The sequence below is a fragment of the Microcaecilia unicolor genome, chromosome 1, assembly GCF_901765095.1.
Source record: "Microcaecilia unicolor chromosome 1, aMicUni1.1, whole genome shotgun sequence".
Lineage (NCBI taxonomy): Eukaryota > Metazoa > Chordata > Amphibia > Gymnophiona > Siphonopidae > Microcaecilia > Microcaecilia unicolor.
This window is the reverse complement of record NC_044031.1, coordinates 370,065,444-370,093,218: the sequence shown is the minus strand read 5'-3', so window position 1 is coordinate 370,093,218 and position 27,775 is coordinate 370,065,444. Positions and strand designations below refer to the sequence as shown.

General features: G+C 43.8%; 1 protein-coding gene across 1 annotated transcript in view; it reads left to right on the top strand.

The window, feature by feature from the left end:
- Positions 1-23,602: 23,602 nt before the first annotated feature.
- Positions 23,603-27,775, top strand: part of CTNND2 (catenin delta 2) — a 1,428,722-nt gene continuing 1,424,549 nt past the window's right edge. Inside the window, exon 1 of the mRNA XM_030219657.1 lies at positions 23,603-23,731. Within this exon, the coding sequence (XP_030075517.1) occupies positions 23,603-23,731 (129 nt within the window). The remainder of the gene's footprint in view (positions 23,732-27,775) is intronic.

The window sequence follows — 27,775 nt, the reverse complement described above, 5'->3', positions numbered from 1 at the left end:
TCTGTCAGCTAGAGTACTCAATGCCTCCCAAGCTTCACAATGATAAAGAGACTGGTCCAACCTTCTCTTCCTCCGGTGGGAGGACATCTTCAGGAGTTTTGGGAGGAATGGGCCAAAATCATGTCAGACCAGTGGGTTCTGGATATTCTTACAGAAGGTTAAAAGTTGGAGTTCTCCAATCTGGTCACTCCTCTGTTCTTGCAGTAACCTGGTCAAAAGGGAACCAAGGCAGTCAAGGTTCAGGCCACTATAGATTCCTAACTGGCACTCCAGCCCATTGTTCTAGTTCCCCAGGCTGAAAAGAGACAAGGCAGATACTCTGTCTACTTCATTATCTCAAAGAAAGAAGGCACCTTTCATCCGGCCTTAGATCTCGAAGGACTAAACTGCTGCCTCTGTGTATCCCACTTTCACATGGACACACTAAGAGCAGTCATAGCCTCAGTACAAGTGAGGAGTACTTGCATATATCCATATGTGTCAGACTTTCTAGGGCAACCTGGATTTGTGAGCCCTTGGGCCACTGCCGAGGAGCGGCAGCGGCAGGAAAACCACCCCAAACAGGAGACCAGGCAGAACTCAATCGGGCTGGTAGGAACAGGACTGGAACCGCCGGACTGGAGCTGCAGCTGAAGTAGAGCAGATTGGAACAGGCAAGACAGGAACAGCTAGGCTTCACCTGCGCTTGATCGCCGTTCCCCAGAGGTTGAGCCCCCGGGTGCGGGCGGCCGGCAGGACTATGAGACAGAAGGGAAAACCCAGATCTGCAGGGTCCAGCATGCGGCCAGCAAACAGACAAGTAGCCCAGGAAACAAGCAGGAACAGAGGCAAGCAGTAACAGTAGAATACTCCAGGAACCAAGTGGGGTCAGAGGTAGGCAGGTAATAGTAGAATACTCCAGGAACCAAGTGGGGTCAAAGGTAGGCAGCAAACAGTAGAATACTCCAAGAACCAAGCAGGGTTATTATTTATTGATTTTTTGGGCATTGATATTTGTTTTTTAATTTTATTTTTTTGCTTCTTTTATAAGTTGGCATATATTATTTGTTTTAAGCAGACGTGTGCACATTATTTATTTATTTTTGGTCACACTTTTTACATCTATTTATTTTTTGCTCTTGTTATAAGTTGGCTTGTGGTTCCTATATATATTTATTTTAAAGAAGATGTGTATTATGTATTTTTTTATATATTTAGTAGTTTTTTTTCATTGAGCAGTTTCTTTTTAAAACTAGTTGATCAAGATTCATGCAAAATGTAAGCTTCATCCCACCGCTTAGGAGGACATAGGTTTTTATATAGTGGCATCATTGTTTTTTAGCACTACTTTTTTGAATTGAATTTTATCATTTTAGTGCCATTAGTTTTTATTTATCTAGTGTTTTTTTTAATATATCATGAAAGGGTGTAGTTATAGTGCAGTCTAAATCTGGTGATGCAATTTATTTATTTTTGCATTTCATGCCCAGTTTGATGTGACATTTAGCCCCAGCGTGGGTATTATCTGCTGCCTATCTGCTGTCATCTGTTGCTTTAATAGTACTGCTGTGTTCTTGAAGACGCTGCCATCTTCAGGAGAGCAGTTTGTAAGTCTTGCATTTTCTCTAGCTGGTTTAATGTGATCTGTTTATTAATGTGTATATGCTGCCATCTCTTGGAGAGCAGCTGCTAGAACTTTGATTCTGAAGGACTCCTTTAAATGTTTTTGGCCCTTTTTTAGAGTTGATAGAGATGCAGCTGTGTACAGCCTGTTCAATAGCATTTTGGCTGCTTTGTTAGATGCAACAGTGCCTTTTTTTAAAGAGTTTTTTTAATTATATTTATATGTATTTTCATTTTTAAGTGCAACTAAGGTGTTGAGAAGTTTTATCATTGTATAGGTATGTGTCCTGATTTTTTTGCCATGTTCAGTCACTAGTATTTTTAATGCTTGTGTTTGTATTACTGTATTGCACTATGGGGTCCTTTTACAAAGCAGTAGTAAGCCCAACACAGGCTTACCGCTCACTAAAAAGGAAGTACCGCCAGGCTACCACAATAGCCCGGTGGTAGTTCCCACCCCCAGTGCGCATCATATCCAGTGCTGCAAAAATGTTTTTATTTTTGTAGCGCCAGTGTGTACCCGGCAGTAATCGGGCAGTGCTGTGCGCTGTCCAGTTGCCGCCACCTCAGTGGGTGGCAGTAAGTGCTCCCCCCTGAAATGGCCGCATGGCAAGTGCTTCACTTGCCGCATAACCATTTCCTGAAAGAAACAAAGATCTGCCTTTTATCTGCTGTGGTAAAAGGGGGCCTTGGTGCGTATGAAAAACATACGCTGACAACAGTACAGGCCCCCTTTTGCCGCAGCTTCATAAAAGGAGCCCTCTTGGATTTGAAACCAGGGTATTGTTCATGTAAATTGGATATATATATATGTTATGTATTAAGATCTTTGGATAACGTCTTCTTAATTTATAAATACACCACGTTTAAGATTATCATACATTTTTATGTGATACTACATATTTGTTTTAATTGTGCCTTCCTATTATATGTCATATTTTAGATTGTTACTTATTTTTATGTACTATCATATATGTGTTGTGGTATCTGCTTGCTAGAAGTGCTTTATGATTTAATTTTATTTTCATTTTTTATATATTGATGTTTGATGTATTTCTAATTATGATTATTTATTTATTATTTTATAGCCCCTGAAACAGCCCCTATGTGTCCAAAACACAGCCTGTGTCGGGCATCAATGGTTTTTGCTATTCAATAAAGATTCATTTCTGTTTTCAGTTGATTTGCTTGGTTTGTTTCCTTATTGGAGTTTGCATATCGATTGCCCTGCTGCTTCTTGGGACCCACTGCAGCTCTGCCTGGAGACACATGCAGCACGTATTGAAAAGGATCACATTGCACTGGGGTTGACCAATTCTTGTAGCCCTGGATTAGCTGCAAAAGCTGTGGTATGCAGACCTGATTTTACTGCTGGATGGGGCTCCTTTCTATGTTCTGTAGGTACACAGCCTACTGAAACGAGGTCCAGTGCTCATGGACGTTCAAGGGCTGGTGTTCTGAATGTGGACGTTCTCTCTTCTCTGCTCAGACTCTGCATATCCCAGCATTTGTCCAAGCAGGTCTTCAAAAAGGATTGACACTGGGTCCTTTAAAAGTTTAGGTTGCAGCTTTGGCCTCTTTCAGGTGTCGACTACAGAAGACATCTCTTGCGGCTCACCTGGATATCATTGGATTGTTATGGTGAGCGGAACGCTTGCAGCCTCCTTTCGTATGCCGTGTCCAGAGTGGAACCTTAATTTGGTCCTTTGGGGTCTTCAGAAGCCTTCTTTTGAGCCACTCCAGAAAATGTCCTTGAAAGATCTTGCGCTAAAGACAGCGTTCTTGGTGGCTGTTGCGTCAGCATGTAGGGTTTTGGAGCTTCAGGATCTCTCTTGTTAGAATCCTTTCTCTGCTTTTTGGAGGCAGGAGTCTCCCTGCACATGGTTCCTTCCTTTCTTCCTAAAGTGGTATCAGTATTTCATCTCAACCATTCTGTGGAGCTTTCATCCTTTCACAGAGAGGTCAAGGAGGCTCAGTATTCTTTTTTGAAACTTCTCGTTGTACATGGAGACCTCATTAGATATCTGGAAGTCATGAATGAGGTTCACAAATTAGACTGTTTGTGCTTGTTGGTAATCAGAGGTTTGACCTCATGGCTTCCAAGCCCATTATTGCTAGATGTCTGTAGGAGACTATCATGTCCACTGATTTTCTTGGTTTAAAGCAGGCTTCTCAAGCCTTGTGGGATCATTCTGTGAAACATGCAGCGACATCCTGAGTGGAGACTACTGTACTCTCTCCAGTGGATATTTGCAAGACAGCAACATGGTCAATGCTGTATACCTTTGCCAAGCACTACAGGGTGGACATTGTGGCATGCTTGGAAGCCAGTTTTGGAGCTTCGGTCCTCAGGGTGGTGGCGCCAGGATCCCACCCACTCTAGGGATTGCTTTTAGACATCCCATATACCTGTAGGATGTTGGATGCATTATGTAGCTGGAATAGTGGGAAGCTATGTAATGGAAGGAGAACTTAGGTCTTATCTGATAATTTTCTTTCCATTAGTCCTTACCACTATTCTAGAGGCCCACATGAGGATTCTGAGATGTTTAGTTGGTGCAAAGTAATGTGCCAAATAACAGCTGTCACCTTGTAGGGTGCTTCCTGCATATCTCTTGTTCTCTACAAGTTGTCTAGAGATGAGAGAGGTCCACACATGTTTGTTCATCTGGTTAGTATTAGGTTAGTTCTTTAAGGTCGTTGTGTTTATTCTGAGTTTATCCATACTGCTTGTCTACATAAATACTGAAGGTTCTGAAATAGTGGGAAGGACTAATGGAAAGAAAATTATCGGTAAGGCCTAATTTCTCCTTGGATGTTTCAAGCACATGGACATCCATTTCATCCTTTTGAGATGCCCATATGTTTCAAACATAAGCAGCATAGGCACCAAAATTGGGCTTAAAATAGCACCTACTTAGCCTCCTAGGCAACCTGCTGTAAAATTATCCTCCTAGTGTACATTAGGCAAAACATATTACTATTAATAAAAGCAGTTGCTACCCTTTTCCTATTTATTCTTAACCATCCTTCTTTTGTCCTATGGCCCCTGTCCCATATTATTCTACAATGTCGTGAAGTCTGTGGATATAGGGCAGTTAATCACATGTGTAACAAATACATGTTGAGAAACAGGAATTTAAAGAAGTTATCAAATAAATCCCATTCCATAATGGAACAAATATTAATGTCTGTACAGCAAGAAAAAGAGAAGCATCTAGGTCAGTAAAACTAATTAAAAAAATAGCTCATTTGAGAGAAAATGCTTTTATGGCAAATGAAGATTCCAGCTCTTAGAACTATCTGATTTGAATTTGTTTGTAACCATGTCAGTGTATTGGTGAGAAAGAAAGGACAGAGATGATGTTTTCTTGTTTTCCTATCTTTTTAAGGGCATTTCAAAAGGTAAAGAGAAATTTATGCTGACTGGCAATGTAATCAATAACATCCATGTATGGTCAAAAATATATAAAGGGGAACAAGCTCTTTTTCAAAGGGAAATACCCCAAAGAGTCTTTCCCTTTGAACATGAGGGCCAGTGATCACATGGGAAGAGTATGGGCTCCGTGTGGGAACTGGGTGTCCAGGTTGGGACATTCACATTTCATGAGTATCTTGCAAAAGGTTCTGAGGCACACAAAGCTTTTTGTAAAATATGTATAAGGACACAGGCATTTACACATATAAAATACAGCATGCCGCAAGTTGTATTTGCAGGATGATACAGTGGGGAAACAATTTCATCTAACTCGATTACTTCAGCCACATGGATACCTGAATGCGGAGTCCCATAGGGTTCCCCCCTCTCGCCGACTCTATTCAACTTAATGATGATACCCTTGGCCAAACTATTATCAAACCAAAACCTCAACCCATACATAGACGCAGACGACGTAACGATCTACATCCCATTTAAACAAGACTTACAGGAAATTTCCATTGACACCAAAGTCTCCATATCATGCATTCATGGGCAGATGCATTTCAGCTGAAACAATGCAGAAAAAACCCAATGCCTAATACTTACCTCTCAACATAACACGAACAAATTCACCACCATCAATTCACCAAATCTGAATCTTCCAATTTCGGATACCCTAAAAATTCTTGGAGTTACCATCGATCGACACCTAACACTAGAGAACCACGTGAAAAACACAACCAAGAAGATGTTCCACTCAATGTGGAAATTACAAAGAGTAAGACCTTTCTTCCCAAGAATGGTTTTCCGTAACCTGGTACAATCAATGGTGCTAAGCCACCTAGACTATTGCAACACACTCTATGCCGGCTGTAAAGAGCAAATAATCAAGAAACTTCAGACAGCCCAGAACACTGCAGCCAGACTCATATTCGGAAAAACAAAATATGAAAGTGCTAAACCCCTACGAGAAAAGCTACACTGACTCCCACTTAAAGAACGCATCACGTTCAAAATATGCTCCCTAGTTCACAAAATCATTCACGGAGAAGCACCAGCCTACCTGTCAGACCTGATAGACTTACCACCCAGGAATGCTAAAAGATCATCCCACACATTCCTTAATCTACACTTCCCCAACTGCAAAGGTCTAAAATACAAACTAACGCATGCGTCGAACTTTACCTACTTGAGTACACAGTTATGGAACGCACCGCCGCGCAACTTAAAAACGACTTACGAATTAACCAACTTCCGCAAACTACTGAAGATCCATCTCTTTAATAAGGCATACCACAAAGATCAACAAATGTGAACATACACCACTCCTCCACATATTTTCAGAACTGTCTTATAATATCTGCTTGTTATGTTACTATCATGTTCTACCTTTATCATGTTACCCAAGATTCTAATGTAACACGAAATGTTTACTTTCTAATATATATCCACCACTCAAGATGTATTGTAAGCCACATTGAGCCTGCAAAAAGGTGGGAAAATGTGGGATACAAATGCAATAAATAAATAACTACACAGAAAAAAAGAGCATTATCACTTGGAAGCCTACACATTTAAATACCTGCACTTATACCTGCATAAGTGTTGTCCCCCTGTTCCCTTTAATCTGAGCAGGCGTCCTCCATTTATAGACCTGCCAGTGGAAGGTGCTCTTTCACCATCATATTTTCAATGGTGAGGGACAGGCAAGCCCTGTAGGATTCCAGAGAACCTTCTTGTCCCTAGTGATTGAAAGCACAATAATGAAACACCACCCCACACTGGTAGCAGTGCAGTTGGAGGACTCCCACTCAGCTTAGAGGGAACAGTGGTGTTGCCTAAGGATAATTATAGAAAGAAGTGGTTACTTTAAGGTTGAAAGTAGATGCCTACATTATTTTTTTTTAGTCAAATCTAGTCAATATTTACATTGCTTGGGTATTTTATGTTAAAACAAGTCATCCTAATAAAAATCCCACGCTAGCTGCCTAGCACTGGTAGGGACAGTTTGTGAATGTGACAGAGTGAAGCAGAGGAGTGGCTAGCTGTGACAACTAGTACAGGGTCAGTACGGCACACTAGATGGCCTGACTGCTGATGGCATGGCTACAAGAAGTGATGTTAAGTGCAGCTGCTCTGCCACATGAAGCTATTACAGCAGCCATTCCCCCTTCCAACCCCTCCCCCAACAGTTCCCTACAGTGCGCCATTCTCCCCTTCCTCCCCCCCCCGAAGTACCCTGCAGTGAATCCCCATCCAATCTAATCCCCTCCCTGAAGATCTCTGACCCAAACTGATCTCCTCATAAGAAGTCCCTCCAACCCAATCTACCAAACTAATCAGCCCTCCCCCAAGAAGCCTCTCCCACCTGATCCAGTTAACCCCCCCCCCCAACACCCTCCCTTACCTGAACTCAAACCATTCATGAAACCTCACCCACTATGGAAAGCCTTCCCCCCCCCCCCCCAAGCATCCCTTGGAGTTATCCAGGGTAATTTCTTGTGGTGTAGAGGCTCCCTCCGCTATTTATTTATGTTTAGTGCTTGATATACTGCAAGTGATCCCTGAGGTGAGTACGCAGTTTACAATTTCTATTACAAGTACTTTGCACTGTCCCTTATGGGCTCACAATCTAGCTCTGGATGCAAAATGGCATTGATTACCCCTAGCAATTTCCCTTATATGGAAAGCTGATGCCTAACAGTAGTCCTGCAAGACTACTGCTAGGTGTCATCAGCATCATTTTGCACCTGGAGCTAGATAAGGCAGGACAGGAGGGGAACTGTTCCTGCCTCATCCCTCTAGACCACCAGGGATTAAGGAATTGGGTTGCAGTGAGGGGAAGGAGCTGCATAAAAGGTTTAAGTTTGGGTAAGTGGGTCTTCTTGAGGATCAGATCCCATGGGGGGGGGGGATTAGATAGGGCTGAGTCTTCTGAAGAGGGATAAGACCAGGGACGATCAGATGGAAGGCTTGTGTCTTGGGAGGGAGAGATGGGTTTGTTTATTTATTTATTTATTACATTTGTATCCCACCTATTTGCAGGCTCAATGTGGCTTACATACTACCGTAAAGGCGTTCGCCAATTCCGGTATGAACTACCGCACCAGTATTTATTTTAAGTAGGCTGGCACCATGTTAAATTCTGTGGTATCTAGCATAGATACTCCTATACGTCCGCCCTGTGTTGTAGAAGCAGGGCAGAAACTGGGCACACCCCCTGCATTTAACATGCAACCTTTGTCCTTATCATGCACCAGTTTTTCACCTAACACGCGGTAAGTCACTTTAAAAATGCCGCATATTTAGAAGAAGTCACAGGCAGACGTACAAACTGACAGATGGAGAAGGCACAGAAAAGGAGACAGACACACACACAAACACACACACACTGAGAGATAGACACACACACAAAGTGAGATAGAAACACATAGACACAGATGAAGGGAGGGAGAAATGCACAAAATAGGGAGGTGCATTCATTAGCCTGTATTGGGTTCGTTTTCTGCCTTACAAATTTTGTAAACTCGACTGTAAGCATGTCAAGTTTTAAATGTACATGCATGATTTCCGGTGACATTATAAGGTGGCATGGCGGTGTACCATCGGAGCTCCGGCCCAATAGTGACCCTCACTCTGAGCGTGCGACTCACCTGAGAGCTGTAATTTGTATGCTGCCTGTCCCCAGGAAGTACTGGGACCCAACCATGCCGGCTAAGAAGAAGCCTGGTGGCAGACTCTGGTGGCCTGCGCCACATACTTGGCACCTCTCCTGCAGTGCCTTCTGATTCTGGGGAGAATGTGCCCGAGGATGATTCTGCAGCATGACGATCAGTGTGGCGGTTGAGCACCGCTGACTAAGGTGGATTTTAAAGATTGGTTCTCGGAGATGAAAACTGAATTCCAGGGTGTCTGTGGTAAAATCAAGAACTCAGTGAGAGACATCAAACAGGAGCTGGATGACTTGGTGTGGCACATGGAGGATGTTGAAAAGCAGATTGATGAATAGTAAACTGCAGTGATGAAGCTGCACACAGCTACCATAGCCTTGCACAAGGACCAGGGAGATATATTGAGCCAGGTGGAAGACCTGGAAAACCAGTCCTGTAGGCTCAATGTTCATATTAGGGTCATCCCTGATACAGAAGAGTATCGAGATGCAGAAAATCTGATCCAAAGCATTTATGCTTTGGTGACTGATGGGGAGGTCTCTGTGGATGGTGCCCCTGTTAAAACAATTCCAGTGGACAGAGCACACAGGGCCTTAGGTCCCAAGAAAGGTAGCTCTCCTAAGGATATCATGGCCTGTCTTCATAACTTCAAGGACAAGGGGTCCATCACCTGGCAGAACCATAAAGTGAAAATCTTCCAGGGCTTATCAGTTATCATGCTTCAGCGCCACAGGAAATTCAAAAAGATGCTTGCTGTACATCTACAGCATTCCCTTAGATATATTGGCTATTCCCTTTTGGCCTTCTGATCACCATCCAAGAATCCTATCGGTGAGTCACCATAGTCATTATTTCAGTATGAAGGATTCGAGCACACCATAGGTGGCGGTGACACACAAGTTGGCACAATATTGATGGCAGACAGTGCCTAAAGGGCCTAAGAAGTGGCCTCCGGCAAATCAAATGGATACCTCAGCAGCTCGGACGGAGCCGGGACGGAGTGGCCGCTGAGCAGCACTGGAGATTTTGATTGTTCTTATCTGCTGTTTTGTTGCTGGACTTGGTACTCCTGTATATCCTGTTTGTGGACTAGGGAACTGGTTCGTTTGTATGGGGTGAAGGTGTGCATGTTGTAAGTGGTAGGGGCTGAGTGCTATTGTGAGTGTTTTTTGTTGTGTGAGTTTTCAGATTGGGTGTGGTATATGAGCCCCGAATGCCTGTCAGGGGGCGTTCGTTGAGAAGCTGTCCAATAGTCTTGAGGGTAAAGGAAGGTTATCTTATAGTGGCAGGAGGCTTTAATATTTCCCCTGACCCTAGATGGGACTCAGTGAGGGGCACCTCTGTGCACCTGAAAGCAAACAGAAGGCAATTACGTAGGTTCTTGGATTTTTGAACATTGAGGATGGGTGGAGGATCAAATACATAGGGAACAGAGATTATACTTACTACTCCAACGTGCATGATATGGGGGGGGGGGGGGCAGACTGAGGGAAGCCCAGATAGAGGGCACTACTTGGTCCAATCACACACCAGTGTGGCTGGATCTTAAGTGAGGGGATAGGCAAATGGGCATGTGCTATTGGCACCTTAATGATAGTCTTCTTAAGGATCCTAAGTTAATTAAGGGGATAGAGGGGGCTATAGAACACTTTCTGTGCCATAACAACCCAGAGGACTATTCCACTCAGACTATCTGGGAGAGCCTCAAGACAGTACTGAGGGGGGGAATGCATAGCCATTGCTACTAATAAGAAAAGAGAATGGTGGAGCAAGAACATAACCTAAGGCAGGAATTAGCAGTGCTGACAAAGCACCACAAAAGAGGCCAAAGGGGGGGGGGGGGGGTGATGATGCAGGATAGGATACAGGAGGTTAGGGCAGCATTGGGGAAACACAGGACGCAGATCTTAAATTTTGACTGGACTTCCTGAAACAATGATTTTTTTGAGTCTAGGAACAGGGCTGGCAAGCTGTTGGCCCATAGGTTAAAGATTCAACAAGTGAGATCTATCATTTTGTTAATTAAGGATCAGCAGGGGAAGCCCCTTACCAAGGACGAGTTGATTCAAGCTAGATTCCGGGAATTTTATGAGTAATAATATACTCCTGAGAACCAAGCTATAGACAGGGACACTGAGAATTATTTACAGCAGTTACAGCTACCCAGGCTTTCACAGAAGGTTATAGAAATTCTAGATCGTGATATTCTGGAAGCAGAGGTGTTAAAGGCTGTTAAGTGGTTGAAATTTGGCTAAGTCGCCAGGGTTCCAGTACTCTTTTGTTTTAGGGTGGCACCTCTCTTAGTATGGGTGTTTAATTTGCTTCGAGGTGGGGTGATCAATTTCCTTTTTTTATGCTTTTGGTGGGCATTACCATCCTGCTGAAGCCTGGTAAGGACATCATGCAGTGTGAGGGATATAGACCCATATCCCTCTTGGGCTTGGATACTAAAATTGGGGCACATATTTTGGCAGGTAGGTTGACAAGTGAGCTTTATAGGGGGGGTGGCAGGCCTTGGATGGTATTAGATAGGTACTGAATTTGATTTGGGGGGGTCAAAGGGGAGTGGGAACCTATGGGTTGTTTTTTTTTTTTTTTTTTATTACATTTGTACCCCACGCTTTTCCACTCATGGCAGGCTCAATACGGTGGGCAATGGAGGGTTAAGTGACTTGACCAGAGTCACAAGGAGCTGCCTGTGCCAGGAATCGAACTCAGTTCCCCAGGACCAAAGTCCACCACCTTAACCACTAGGCCACTTCTCCACTCAGTTGATGCCAAAAAGGCATTCAACCAAGTAGACTGGAAATTTATGGAACATGCCTCTTGCACATGTTAATGGGGTGTACTCCTTTGAGCCTCAGTAGGCTGTAGACAAGGATGCCCTATGTTACCCTTATTGTTCGTACTTGTAGTTGAACCCTTGGCTTAGGGGATCTGACAGGATCCGACCATTGAAGGGCTTCCACTCAATGGGAAGGAACAAAAATTAGCTGTCTTTGTGGATGATACTCTAGCCATATGGAGGGCATGGAATTCGCCTTGAGTGCCCTGCAAGATCAAAAGTGTCCATTAAGGCAGGTTGTCAGGATTTAAAGCCAATATCACCAAAACAAAAAATTTTGACCTATCTCCAAGACTGCCAGGTGGCTGAGTTGAATCAGCATTTACCATTCTGTTTTGTGTGGGGCCCTATTCGCTACTTGGGATTGCAGGTGGGGGCGGATTGGGGTAACCTGTATGCTCAAAACTTTCTCCCACTCCTGGCCGAAATTAATCAAGACCTTGACCGCTGGGCTAAGCTATATGTGTCCTGGGTGGGGAGAATGGAGGCTGTTAGGATGATGGTCCTAGATTCCTGTACTTGTTTCAGGCATTACCGATTGAAATTCCAATCGAATGCTTTCTTTCCTGGCATAGAAAACTATTTAAGACAAAAAAGTGAGGAGAACGAATGAGGATACCAAAAAAAAGTATTTATTCATATAAAAAATGACCCGACACGGCCGTTTTTCGGCCCAAAGGCCTCCCTCAGGGGTCTTTTACAACCAGCAAGCCTTTACACTCCGACATGGCATAGAAAACTATTTTGCTTTATTTAGGAAAGGAAACATCCCAGGGTAGCTCAGGCAGCTATGTTTAAATTTAAGAGGGAGGAAGGCATGGAAGTTCCTAGTCTGGAGCTTTACTATGTCGCTGCCCAACTCCGGACGGTGGTGGACTGGCAGGCGTTTCAGCCTAAATAGTGGGTTGAGATGGAGAATGCTTGTGGGCCCTTCCTGCCATGGGTGGAATTGAATTTTGGGGAGATTCAGCACATAGCCAACCCTTTCATCCGAACCACTATTAAGGTATGGCAGAAGGTGTAGTCTACATTGCTGAAGGAGGCTGAAGGGATTTTTTTCCAGCCTATTGGGTATACGCCTGCCTTTCAGCCGGGGAGGGAGAATCAGGGCCGTGCCAACCCAGTATGCAGGCTAAGCACTGCAGGGGGGGGCACCTGCCTTCAAGGGCACCGCGCTGAGTTGTATTTAAAAATTTAAAAAATAAATCTTATCGTGTTGGTGCATCGGCGCCTATGCGCATGCGCTGCTGCCTTCCCGCGCACAACGCTCAGCTCTTTGGCACCGCCCAGCTCTTCCACGCGCCCTGCTGCTGCTTACTTACTGCCGACGTGACTCTGAGCACCGTCCGCCAGGAAGGGAACAAACAACACAGAGCTGCTGAGGCCCTCAGCAGTGTTGCCAGGTGGGCGGTTTTACCGCCCAATTGGGCGGTTTTCCGCGACCTGCTGCAGGAAATTTTTGCCCGCGGCGGGTTGCGGTTTTTTGGGCTGCTTTTTGGGCTTCAGGGCGGTTTTTTCGGCCGCGGGGGGGCGGGGTTAGTGACGTTTTTTGGGGGGGTTAGTGACGTTTTGGGCGGGGTTAGTGACGTGGGAGGCGGGGCCGATGACGGGGGAGGCGGGGCCGGTGACGGCGGGGGCGGGGTTGATGACGGCGGGGGCGGGGGTGATGACGCGGGGGTGGGGGTGTCAGGGGCGGGGTTTGAGTTTGGGCGGGTTTTGGGCGGGTTTTGTGCTGGATTGGGTGGGAAAAAAATTTTCCACCTGGCAACACTGGCCCTCAGTTGACAGCAGAGGAGGGAAGAGGATGGAGAACACTCACACAAAGACGTAACTTCCTGTTTGGGAGGAGGGAGCGGACAGAGGAGGAAAGAACCGGCAGAGGCAGCAGTGGCGCGCAAAGGGCTATGGCCCCGCATGTGGCTTAATTTTTGTTGCAGTCAAGTTGGGGAGGCAACGGCGCGAACAAGGAGGTGGAACTCAAAATGTTGAAAGGCAAGCTACTGTTGTATCCATGTTTTACCTTTTGCCTGTCTCTTCCTTTCCTCTGCTCTGCTCCACACAGCCGTTAACTTCAAAGCAAGCAAATCTAGGAGGAGCTGCTCCATCACGTTGTTGATTTTAGTTGTTGGTATTTGATCTTCTTTTTTTACTTATATTTTTAAGCATGCCGGCTTGTTCAGCATAGGGATGTGTATACAAGGAAGTACTGGTTTAATGGGTTAGAGTACTGCTTTGTTCTAAATCATGTCATTTGGAGGGGCTGGTTATAGGGACTCCTTGTATTCATATAGAGATGTTTTCAGGTGCTTAACAATCAGACTTCTATTTAAAAGTATATTTAAAAAAAATAGCATTAATTAGGTTGAAACCTGGAAGCATTTAATATCTTTTTTCCCTGTGCCTACATCAAAAGATTATGCATGTCTGGGAGCTTGCTCCTTTTGTTTTGTGGATTGCAGTGGTATATTATAAAAAATACACTTGCCTTTTCTATTACTACTATTTCACAGAGAGGTATTGAATAATGAGGGATGGGCATCATTCATAAGTTCTGTCCACTCAGTCTAAATATGCTAACATTGTCCAGTTCAGCACACTATTAGCCGCCAAGTTCATATGAGTTAATTATGTTCAGTGAAAAATAAATCTGTTGGCTCAGGCTGCTTACTACTGAATATTCCATCATTGTTTCATTGTTGCTACTAAGTATTACATATTAAGGGCATTTGCTTTAGACTTTGTTTTAATTCGTTTATTTAGTCCTTACATGCATATGGTTTTGCTTTTTAAACCCAATGGTGAATGAATCCTAAGGGTGGTTGAACAATTAGGTATAAACTGTTGTTTCTGACTTTATTTGTTTTGGACTGCTTTGGGTCCTGCTGATCTGTACATCTGCTGTCTAGAATTTTGGAAGGTGGAAATGAGAAAATAAAAAGTTTTGGATTATTCAGTAGAAGAAGTTGTTTTGCAATGTGCGTATGGATGCCTGTTCCAGTGTGTGCATATGAGAATATTTGAATAGCTGTTTATACTTATGGCTATGATTTCTGAACAAGTGGTATCACTAAAGGACAGACTTAAATCCCAGTTGGTATATATGCTAATCTCAACTTTGTCAAATGGGAGAAGAGGGAGAAGAGAGAAAGGAGATGCCACACGGGGGAGGGGGGGCGCCAACTGATAGTCTGCAGGGGGGCATCAGAGACCCTAGGCATGGCCCCGAAGAGTTGAGTGTTCCGTCGTTGGGAGAAGAGGCGAAAGCACATCATTGCCTATCGTGCAGTAAATTTGAAGCAATGTTGTGAGGCGGGCTAGGTGGGGGTCTATCTCTGTATAGATTAGTGCATGAGGCCCCAGAATGTAAAACACATTATATGTTGGAGAGGGACTTGGGTAGAACGCTTCCTGATGAGTCTTGGGCTGATATTTCTATGTGCATTCATCATATTGCCTTTGCTTCCCAAATATTGGAAAATGCACTTAAAGTGCTGGTACATTGGCACTGGAACGCGGAGGCCTTAGGTCGTGTTTTCAGGACTGGGACAGTTCATTGCTGGCGAGGGTGTGGGCAAACAGGTAATTATTTGCTTATGTGGTGGGGGTGTCCTCTCCTTTAGGGCTATTGGAATCAGATCATTCATTATGACCAGCAATTGGTGGAATGCTCTGAGCCCATCACCTTGAAAACAGTGTTCTTGAATGCTCGTGTGCCTGCACTTGAGGACCATCGAGATAAGCTATTGATGCTGGCATTTAGTGCAGCTCGCATGATCATCACCCAACACTGGAAACAGCAGTTGGCACCTTGGCTGAGTCAGATTCAGGCGAAGTTGGGTTGCCTGTACGAGCAGTATTGTCTTACGGCGCTTCAAAATTGAACCTGGGCTCAGTATCACTGTATGTGGACTCACTACTTGGAGCTGGAGAAGGAGGATGGAATTGCACTTTCACATTGATATTCTGTGTATATATTTCTGATTGTGAGACTAATCTATGTTTGCTTTCTTAACAGTGGATTCTGATAGGGCCCTTAGAAAGTTTTGGAGCTGTTGGAGTAGCAGAGGGATTGGATTTTGTGGCTGAGGGTAGATCTGTTGTGGCTAATGGAAGTGTGACTGGGTGCCTCGGAGGCGGGGGGACCAGGGGAATATGGGGAAGGGAGGGGTTTCGGAACATCCTTTTGGTACTTGTATTCAGGCATAATGGAGGTAATGAAGTGTACACTTTATCTCTTTTGATGTGCATATTGTGATGTTCATTAACCTTAAATAGTTACAAAAAAAAAAAAAGAATTAACAGGCATAAAGTTCTAATGTGCAACAATGCTCCCAGTGGAAAAAAAAAAACCCAAATTAGGAAAGGTTCAGAAAAATCTGTACCCAATAAATGTTTTTAGCCATGTATTTCCCTAGCACAAAATGGGGGACAAACTGGACTGTTAAGGAAGAGATTCCTTCTCCAATGTATATTATTTCTTCTGCTCAGTTCTCTCTCCTCCTCTTCTCTTTTCTTTGAAAAGAGTTTCTAAAAACAGGGGGGGTTTAATTCCAACCTCTAAAGGCTGATAGATTCTGAAGAGCTTAGTGAGCTAATCACCTCTGGGAGGCAAGAAAGAAATTTCAATGTGCTCAGATTTCTTCCTATGAGTGGGGGCACTTGGCTTTTCTCGTTTCTGAGGCTCTCCTCTCACTAAGGATCTGGTGCAGAAGAAAAGGGGCTCACTGCATGTGAGAGTGAAATAGCCTCCAATTGCAGGTGACACATGCCTAATAAGTGATTTTTGCATCACTGCTGCCTTTTTCTTGACCCCTCACCTTCTGCCAGTGTTCATCTGAGAATACAATATATAGGCCTGCTTTCTGGTCTGTCTGTATTGTACGTACGGTTTCTGGAAGCTTAGCAAATTAATGGTCTGATTCACTAAGGCTGCCTCTCCGCCTCCCCACCTCCCCTACCCACCCATTGTCTATTAAATCAGAAATCTTGTGAATCAGACCCTGAAATGTCTCGTACTCAAGGATTAAAATGCTTTCACAGAACTTTCAAGAAACTTAATGCATTTCTACTCTAAATTCAGCATCATAATGGTAACAGGTATTCCTATCAGCTTTATATATTCTTTCTCCATCCTAGGCTTTCTGCAAATAGTGAAAGACTGCACTCTGAAAAATAAAGACTTTCTACTGTGCTGAATTTAAACAAATCTGCAAATGAAAACGTAATTGAAAGTCAAATGTACCATAATATATATTTAAAATGACAAATTACTATTAAAAAAAGTCCAACTTTAATACCAATTTAAGGGGCCCTTTTACTAAGCCACATTGAGCCTGCAAAGAGGTAGGAAAATGTGGGATACAAATGCAATAATTAAATAAGCTGCATAAACGTCTACACACGCCCAATGTGCGCCACAATGGAGTTACTGCATGGCTCTTGCCATAATTTCATTTTTGCCACACGTCCAGTACGCGCTGACAAAAAATAATTTTTATTTTCTGCCACGTGTATTGGATGCATGCCAAGTGGCATTTGGCTCACGTAGGTCATTATTGCCCGGTTACCGCATGAGATTTTACCACTAGGTCATTGACTGGCGGTAAGGTCTCAGACCCAAAATGGACACGCGGCAATTTTCATTTTGCTGCATGTCCATTTTTGGCAAAAAAATTTTAAAAGGCCTTTTTTACAGGTGTGCTTAAAAATGATTCTGCGTGTGCCCAAAACCCATACCTACACTACCGCAGGCCATTTTTCAGCACACCTTAGTAAAAGGACCCCTAAGTGCCTATTTACAAAACCACAGTAAGATTTAGCAGATACTGCATGTCAACAGCAAATGTTAAACAACATGGTTACTGCAGAACCTCTGTGGTAACTGCTGGTGGCATTCCCAGCACTTTGGGAAAGGCAGCCATGCTACTAAGGCAAAGCAGTGGCCATTACGGCACACGAGCAAGGCAATTCTAAATCTAGAACACATTCTCACAGTTACACACATATGCCTATATTCCCAAATTCAACTTAAATGCGTGCATTTTATGGGTAGGTATACACATAGCTGACGTCTGAGAGGGGAGTGGGCAGGGTGAAAAGTTGCATACGTGTTGTATGGTTTATTAGTTTTCATATACCACTTTTTGAGGACACTGGCAAAGGGGTTTTCAAAAAAATCAAAAGAATAGAAGGAAAGAAAGGAACTACAATATGTGATAGTAATGAAAAGAGAGTAGGAAAGGATAGAGAAATAAAGTTAAAAGTATGCAACATTGTTCATCAAGCTGATACCGAACAATAATCTTGGGATAGGGTGGTCAATGCAGTTATGTGTTGAAGGCTATAGAAAATAGATGAGTTTTTAATCCACTCTTGCATTTAGGATAAGTATCGAAATACAAATACTGTAAGTTACATGTGTATCTCCAGCACTTACTGCCTACTCAATGAATGGTGTAGGTGCTCGTGCCCAAGTTATAGGCACATATTTCTGCTATTATGCTAATAATATATAATGGAAAGTTAAAAAAAAAAAAGCAGGCATTAGCACTACCATCCTTTAGTAGCTAAACCACATAGGCAATACTCGTAAGATGACGTGGAGAGGCATAATTGAAAGGGGCGCCAAAGTTTTCCTGAGGACGTCCTCACAGGATGTCCTGGCGAAGAGACGGGGAAACCTGTATTATCGAAACAAGATGGGCATCCATCTTTCGTTTCGATAAGGACGCCCATCTCAGAAACGACCAATCCAAGCCATTTGGTCGTGGGAGGAGCCAGCATTCGTAGTGCACTGGTCCCCCTGACATGCCAAGACACCAACAGGGCACCCTAGGTGGCACTGCAGTGGACTTCAGAAATTGCTCCCAGGTGCATAGCTCCCTTACCTTGTTTGCTGAGCCCCCCAACCCCCCCAAAACCCACTACCCACAACTGTGCACCACTACCATAGTCCTTATGGGTGAAGGGGGGCACCTTAATGTGGGTACCGTGGGTTTATGGTGCGTTTTGAAGGGCTCACATCTACCACCACAAGTGTAACAGGTGGGGGGGGGGGGGGTGGGCCTGGGTCCGCCTGCCTGAAGTGCACTGCACCAACTAAAACTGTTCTAGGGATCTGCATACTGCTGTCATGGAGCTGGGTATGATATTTGAGGCTGGAAAAAATATTTTAAAAAAATCTTTTGAGGTCGAGAGGGGGTTAGTGACCACTGGGAGAGTAAGGGGAGGTCATCCCTGATTCCCTTCGGTGGTCATCTGGTCATTTAGGGCACACTTTTGTGGCTTGGTCATAAGAAAAAAAGGACCAGGTAAAGTCGTCCAAATGTTTGTCAGGGATGCCTTTCTTTTTTCCATTATCAGTCGAGGATGCCCATGTGTTAGGCACTCCCCAGTCCCGCCTTCGCTATGCGTCCGACACGCCCCCGTGAACTTTGGTCATCCCCGCGACAGAAAGCAGTTGAGGATGCCCAAAATCGGCTTTCGATTATGCCGATTTGGGCGACCCCGTGAGAAGGACGCCCATCTTGCGATTTGTGTCGAAAGATAGGCGCCCTTCTCTTTCAAAAATAAGCCTATCAGTGAACTTAAAAGGATAGTCACAGACTGTGCTCACACTGCCTAGCACAGGAGGGAAGACGTCTAGTAATGACAGTTAGGTCAATGAAGTCTTCAGCACTGTCAATATTTAATGAGTAAAGAAAACAAGCTACTAGGATATGTTAGAAAGAAAAAAGAAGCACTAGAGGATAATTGAAAGGTCGAAGTATTGAAATTATAAGAAGCATTAACTAAGTCCTAGCTGTTGAGTTAAATCAGTTGCTAGATGCTTTAACTAAAACTGGCAAGGAAGAGCAGGAAAACAAATCCATCAGTCAGCAACAAAGATGATACCTTGGCAAAATAACATCAGTAGTCTATGAGACAGTGGGTTCCACTTTCCATCTCATGTTCCCCAGACTGACTGTGGAGCAAAGACACAGCCAGAAACGAAAAGGACAGCTAAAGACCTGAAAGACTAAAGCTAAAGAACTAAATGGAAAGCTAAAGAAAGGGGTACATTGATAGTTCTTAGGAAGCTGCATTTCACAGCCTGCATGATAGGAGGTCAGTCTGACTGGTGGCTTATATTTGACAGGATGTGGAAGGAATGGAAATAAATTGTAGATTTATATAGCACATCTTCTCTCTCATAAGTACACCTATGGGCTTCTTAGCATTTGGTGCATTCTAATTCCGTTACCACAGATTACTAAAAGGGCCCCTAAATTAGGAGCATAAATCCTTTGAATATTGCCCCCATATTTTGTGGGGGAAAAAAAAAAAGATGCAGCTATGCATTTACAAATTAGTGTAATATGGTGCATAGAGCAAACAGATGCTATTGCTGTGTTCAGTTAGTAAGAAACCAGCGGACTACCTCCCTGCCAACACATTTCTAAGACAGCTGTATTACTGAAATGCTGTTTTAAAGGTCAAACCCCATTATGAATGAGGAGGAATATTACACATATCAATGTGGCTTGCTGACATGTTTAATCTGCATCTGCTGCCTTAGGGTTCTCTATACATTGTATTGGATTGCAAAGGAGAAGAAAAAAAGTATCTCATGGAAATCATTCGACCAAGAAATTCTACAAAATGTTAACATCACTTAAAATCAGAAAGGGAAAAAACTTCCTAACCTCCCCGTTTGTTTGGACTGGCATATGCGTTTTGCTTTATCGATGGTATAGTTCCTATTATGGAAGAGGAGTATTGGTGCATGCCGACCTGTTCTATTGTTTGAGTTACAAACATCACCATTGTTTAGTCCAATTCAGGGGTTCTCAACTCAGTCCTCGGAACACATCTAGCCAGTCAAGTTTTCAGGACACCCACAATGAATATTCATGAGATAGATCACCATACAATGGAGGCGGCACATGCAGATATTTCTCAAGCATATTCATTGTGGATATCCTGAAACCTGATTGGCTTAGAGGTGTATTTTCAAAGCACTAAGGTACCTTTTTACTGTTTGTGCTGCACGCTGAGGCCCTTTTTACTACAGCGGGTAAAAAGGCTTCAAAAATACATGGCCATGTGGTAAGATTGCGCTTATCGCGCAACCATGCGCGTGGGGGGGGGGAATATACCGTCACCCACTGAGGTGGCGGTAAATGATCCCGTGCTAACTCACCAGTAACCAGGTAGCACGCAGCACTGTCCATTTACCACTGGGTAACCACTGTGCAAAGAAAATCGAGAGCTATTTTTCCCAGTGCGGGAAATGGCACTTACTGGGCTGGAACTACTGCCAGCGCTCGTGTTGGGCTGGCAGTAGCTCAAACATGGCGCATGGTAAACCAGTGTTGGGTTTACCACTGCTTTGTAAAGGGTCTCTTAGACTTACAAAGTTACGTGGAGGGGCATTTTTGAAAGGGACGTCCATGTTTTAATTTGGACATCCTCGCAAACGACCCAATCTAGGGTTGGGGAAAACTGTATTTTCGAAACAAGATGGACGTCCATCTTTTGTTTCAAAAATACCGTCAGGGATGGCCAAATCCTTAAATTTGGTTGTCCCTAGACTTGGTCATTTCTGATTTTCGGCGATAATCGAAACCAAGAATGTCCATCTCAGAAACGACCAAATGCAAGCAATTTGGTCGTGGGAGGAGCCAGCATTTGTAGTGCACTGGTCCCCCTGACATGCCAGGACACCAAACGGGCACCCTAGGGGGCACTGCAGTGGACTTCATAAATTGCTCCCAGGTACATAGCTCCCTTACCTTGTGTGCTGAGCCCCCCCAACCACCCCCCAAATCCCACTACCCACAACTGTACACCACTACCATAGCCCTTACGGATGAATGGGGCATCTAGATGTGGGTACAGTTGGTTTATGGTGGGTATTGGAGGGCTCGCTGTTTCCTCCACAAACATAACAGGTAGGGGGGGGTATGGGCCTGGGTCGCCTGCCTGAAATGCACTGCACCCACTAAAACTGCTCCAGGGACCTGCATACTGCTGTCATGGACCTGAGTATGACATCTGAGGCTGGCAATCAATATTTTGAAAGATATTTTTTGAGGGTGGGAGTGGGGCTAGTGATCACTGGGGGAGTAAAGGGAGGTCATCCCTGATTCTCTCTGGTGATCATCTGGTCATTTTGGGCACCTTTTTGTGCCTTGGCCGTAAGAAAAACACGGCCAGGTAAAGTGTCCAAGTGTTCGTCAGGGACGTCTTTGTTTCTTTCGATGGATCAAGGACGTCCAAGTGTTAGGCACGCTCAAGTCCCGCCTTCGCTATGCCTCCAACACTCCTCCTTGAACTTTACCCATCCCTGCGATGGAAAGCAGTTGGGGACATCCAAAATCGACTTTCGATTATACCGATTTGGACGACCCTGGGAGAAGGACGTCCATCTTCCAATTTATGTCAAAAGATGGGCGTCCTTCTCTTTCGAAAATGAGCCCAACAGTAACCTATGGAACTTTGTAAGTCTAAGTGCTTTGAAGGTGAGCCCCTTGGTGTGTCTCGATGACTGAGTTAAGAACCCTTGGTCCAATGTAATAAAAGGAAAAAAAACTTAGCAAATTGCATGAGGCATCTTAAAAATGCCAAATAGTGTTTATTATTTCCAATAACATTCTTTTGGATCCTTCTACTAAGCAACAGTAAGCACTACCGCTTGCTTCACATGCACCGAAATGCAGTACCGCAGGATGTGCTCAGGCATCTTGCGGTACTTCAGGCATCAGAACATGCTGCCCCGGCATGTTTGGGGTGGAGAGTAGTCATGCCCAGTGCTAATTGGTTAGTACAGCTACACTGCTGCATGCCAGCTGATTAGTGCATGGTTAGCGAGTGAACCCTTTCAGCCTTCAATAAATAGGTGTCAGTAAGGCTCACGTGCTAATGGCCTTGTGCTAATTTGGAAATTAGCTCCTGTCCAGTAATGGGAAAAAATGAAAATGTGGTCATTTTACAGCCACGCTAAAAGTGGCTTCAATGCGTGGGGAAACCCACATGCCAATCATAGCACATAGCCACTTTTAGTGGAGCTTAGTAAAAGGGCCCCTTTATTTTGTGTTTTAGGTGCCCTTTTACTAAAGGGTTACCATGCTGCAACCCAGAACTACCGCCAGCGCAATGCAGCCACCAGCAGTAGTTCTGCCTCCATCACGTTCCATTTCCAGCGCTGCTGGATTATTTTTAAAAATACACCGCAACAGGTTACCTGTCGGTAATCGCTGCCCGGTTACCGCCAGGGTAGCATGGGAGTCTTTACCGCCACATTAGTGGATGGTGGTGTTTCTCCCCACATGCCCACGTGGTAAGTGCAAGCGTACCGCATGGCTATGTGTTTTTTGGGGCTTTTTACCCTCTGCGGTAAAAAAAGGCCCTGGGGCACAGAATTAATGGCCGCTGCCGCATGGCCCTTTTTATCGCAGCTTGGTAAAAGGGCCCCTTAATGCACAAAACACCATTTGTGAAGTTTTTCTCATTCAAGAATGAATAAAATTTTACATGTAATTTTTCACATACAACATGTTATTCAACTTAATAGATGCATCATGCAAAGCAATGCTGTTTACCTACATGAAAATTTGGGGGGTTACATAACATTTTGGCAATAAAGTAATACACTACAGTAAGGTCTAGAATTTTTTTGAAACAATTTCCTTTTGCAAAATGTTTGACACTAATTATTCTATTAGGAATAATTGCATATAACATTCACCCCGTGTTATCCCATGTTCCATCCCCTCCTGTCACAATCCGTAACTGTGCCTTCTCTGTATTGTATTGTATCCTCATGAATTAATGTAAGCCACATTGCGCCTGCTCTTGTGGGAAAATGTGGGGTAAAAATGCACAAAATAAATAAATAAGTATAAGTCCTCACAGAAAACTGTGCATTCTGTTTTGCAAATAGTACAAACAGGTTTTCACCCCATAGTACATGTGCCTTCTGGTTGTAGAATAAAATGATAAGAAAATGCTATGTGTGTTTTGTTGGCCGGTTTTTTGTTTCTGGAGAGTAATCCTTGTGTATTTCTTCAACTTGCAGGAGCTATGCCTGTTCCAGACCAGCCATCATGCTCTGAAACGACGAGTTCGCTCAGCCCTGTGCTGAACACATCCAATGGAGATGGCTCAGAGACGGAAACCACCTCTGCCATTCTTGCTTCTGTCAAAGAGCAGGTAGACACAGTGTGACCAATTATATATCTTCCTAAAATCCTGCAGAATGGATTTATTGGCTTCTATGCTCAGCTGTGTGATGGTTCAGTATCTTATGCTGGCATTAACTGCAAGGACCTGCTAAAATGCACCATACATATGCTCTCTAATTACTTTTTGACAGCATTTAAGTGGACATTTGGTATAATTACAGCATTTTGTGAGGGTTGTTTTTTGTTTTATATTTTTTAGTAGTTTGTGATCATACTCTCAGAAGATAGCAAATTATGGAGATCTTTTATGAAGTTTCAGGAAGTACAGTGCGCCCTCCCCTCTACTTGCTCTGTTTTATTGGTTAGGTTGTCTAGAAAGTAGTGCTGTTGGAGAGAGGACACAGGAGATCACAGCAAAGAATTAATGGATCTTTGAACACTATTACAGCTTTCATTTGTTTTATATAATCAAGTTTATTTCCTTATGTCTGTCACACGACATAGCCGGTCATTCGGCTAGGTGCGAAGCGCTAATATTCAGCAGAGATAGCCTACTATCTCACACTGAATATTAGCGCTTAGCCCACTAAGTACCATTTAACCAGCTAGGTGCTGTTCCTGGCCAGTTAAATAATCATACATGGCCCTTATTTTAGAAGCCTCTCCATGTACAGATTACATATACATGTAATTAGCGATTTCAGAAAGCCTTATGGAGAGCAACACAAAAATTTCAAGGGGGTATAGAGGAGGCATGGTTTGGGTATGCCTTAGGTAGAACAAGCATTTACCTGTGCATTCCCTATTTTACAAAGAGAATAAATGTGTATGTGAAAAAAATTACCTTATTAGGTTTTACACCAGATCAGAGGCGCACATAGATTTTTTTAAACAAGTGCTCATTTTGGCAAGAACTTTACACAAAGTTTTAAGGAATGCATTCTCCTTAATCTCTCGTTGTTTATTTCCACCTCCAAAATGAAAAAAGATAACATTTATAGATTCACTACTTAATTGGCAGCATTTACGGGGTCCTTTACTAAAGATTAGCTTGAGTTATCTGCAGCAGGGCCCTTTTATTCCTATGGGCCCTGCTGCAGATAACTCGAGCTAATCGTTAGTAAAAGACCCCCTTAGCCATCTAGGTTGATAAAATGGGACAGCAACACATGGGAATGACAAGTTATGGAATCATTGCCTCCTCATGGAAGCTACCCGGGATCCTGCTGTTCCAAGTTGGACTTAAATGTCATATGGAAAATTTCCTTCCACGTATCATTGTACATTCCTGTTCAGAAGGAATGGATCCTAAGGAGCTTAGCCGAGATTGGGTGGCAGAGACGGTGGCGGGAGGCGGGGATGGTGCTGGGCAGACTTATTCGGTCTGTGCCAGAGCCGGTGGTGGGAGGCGGGACTGGTGGTTGGGAGGCGGGGATAGTGCTGGGCAGACTTATACGGTCTGTGCCCTGAAAAGGACAGGTACAAATCAAGGTAAGGTATACACAAAAAATAGCACATATGAGTTTATCTTGTTGGGCAGACTGGATGGACCGTGCAGGTCTTTTTCTGCCGTCATCTACTATGTTACTATGTATGTTACATAGTAACCATGAAGAAAGCTATATAGTGCTATCTTGTTTGATTGTGCTTCTACATTTTGGTAGATGTTCAAAAGTGTTGCAGTTAATTACATCTGTCACCTGCAATATTGGAATCTGGAATTAAAAATCAGTGTCTGAAAATATCACTGTTTATATTCAAGCAATGTTTCTTTTTTCCAAGTAGATTCACATTTATTTACACTCTTTATTGGTCATATATATGCATACGTTTAATTGTCTTGCAAAAAGATGGTGTTTAATAGGTACATAGTTAGAAATTCTATAAATTGGCACCAAGATTTAGGTGCCCCAATGCCATGCGCTGAGCACCAATTCCATAATGGTATCTTGGCACCAAGATGCTGTTGTTATAATGCCATTTTATCGCTCCATGGTGCGACTGCATCTTGAATATTGTGTGCAATTCTGGTCACTGCATCTCAAAAAAGATATAGTGAAATTAGAAAGAGAAGGGCGATGAAATGAAGGGGATGGAACAACTTCCTTATGAGGAAAGGCTAAAGCAGCTATGGCTCTTCAGCTTGGAGAAAAGACGACCGAGGGTGATATGATAGAGGTCTATAAAATAATGAATGGAGTGAAATGAGTAAACGTGAATCACTTGTTTACTCTTTCCAAAAATACCAGGACTAGGGGGGATGCAATGAATCTACACAGTAGTAAATTTAAAACAAACCAGAGAAAATATTTCTTTACTCAATGTGTAATTAAACTCTGGAATTTGTTGCCAGAGAATATGGTAAAAGCAGTCAGCTTAGCAGGGTTTAAAAAAGATTTGGCTAACTTCCTAAAAGATAAGTCCATAAGACATTATTAAGATGGACTTGGGGAAAAGAAACTGTTAATCTGTTCGTGACCCCTTGAGCCCAGGCCGAGGCCTAAGAAGGATCTTGGCCAAGGCCTAGGGTAGACCGAACAGGCGCTACGCACAACCCCAGCCACCAAGCCCTGCACACAAAGGACAAGCAACTAGCAGCACAAGGAAAAGGGAGATAGACCACTCAGGCGGGCCTCACGGCCGAATGGGAACCCACTTGTACAGAGTCCAAGCATGCGGGCCTCATGGCCGAACAGGAACCGAGTCATACACTGGGAAGGGAGAAAGAGCAATAAGGGTTCCCCAAGGGACTGGAGTACAAGCAACGCACACAGCACAAGCTAGAGACACCAGGGAAAGGGCGACAGCCAGAAGCTACTATAGGAATACACAAGGCTGTGCAACACGGAAATCAAAGCTAAAGGAAGCCACTCAAAGGAAGGCTATACCATACAGCATTCAAAGGTAAGGGGAAGCACCTATAGGAATACACAAGGCTGAGCCACACAGTGTACAAGGGTAAAGGGAATCCACACACAATAATGCACAAGGCTGGCCCCACAGCACACAAGGGTAAAGGGAAGCTGCTTATAGGAATACACAAGGCTGTGCCACACAGCGCACAAGGGTAGCAAACAGAGAAAGTTGCCTTAACATACACAGATCAGACAAGGAGCAATGCTCACCAAAATCAGGAGACAGACTCAGCAAACAAAGGCTAAAGGGAAGGCTGCTACTGGGACACCAAACAGCAGGAAGCAGGGCAAACACGCCAGACAAAGGTAAGGCAAACAAAGGAAAACTTAAACAAACGAACAGGAGCAAATACAAGGACAGGGAGGCTGCCGACAGAGACAGGACTACAGAAGGCAAATACTAAATTCAGCACATAAAGGGTTACACTGAAGAAAGGGAACTAAACAAACGAACTGGAACTATACAAGGGACAAGCTCACCAGAGAACACACTTCAGCAGCAAGCAGGGAAAAGACTCAGGTGCAGGGGAGTGAAACAGTCAAGCTCATGCTGGGAACACCCAGCAAACACAGAAGCTTCAAGCTACAAGAAGAGTAGACAAAGTCCAACAAACACACAGTGTGCAACATCACAGACTGAGAGAAAGGGAAACAGGCTGCAGCTGACAGGAATGAAATGCTAAAGCATGGCCTGTAGGGAGAGGTAAGCTTAAATAGATAGATAGATCAGGCTTCTGACTTCTGCCCTGACCGGCCAATCAGAAGCGAGTCCCAAACATTCCCCTGCCTGTCTAGCAGAATCATAACAGAAACACTGCTTATTTCTAGCACAAGCAGCATAAAATATATTGTTCTGTTTTGGGATCTTGCCAGGTATTTGTGACCTGGATTGGCCACTGTTGGAAACAGGATACTGGTCTTGATGGACCTTTGGTCTGTCCCAGTATGGCAATGCTTATATTATGTTCATATGAATACTAGCATAAGTAGTCATTGGTACACCTACAGGTAGATGCCAACAGTTACGCCAAGTCGATGGCACTCATAACTATTGGCGCCTAAGTGTGCCCTCAAGTATATGACCCACCCATACTCTGCCCAAGTTTATACCCCCTTGCACTTACACACCAAGCAATGTTGGCACTTACTTTTATAGA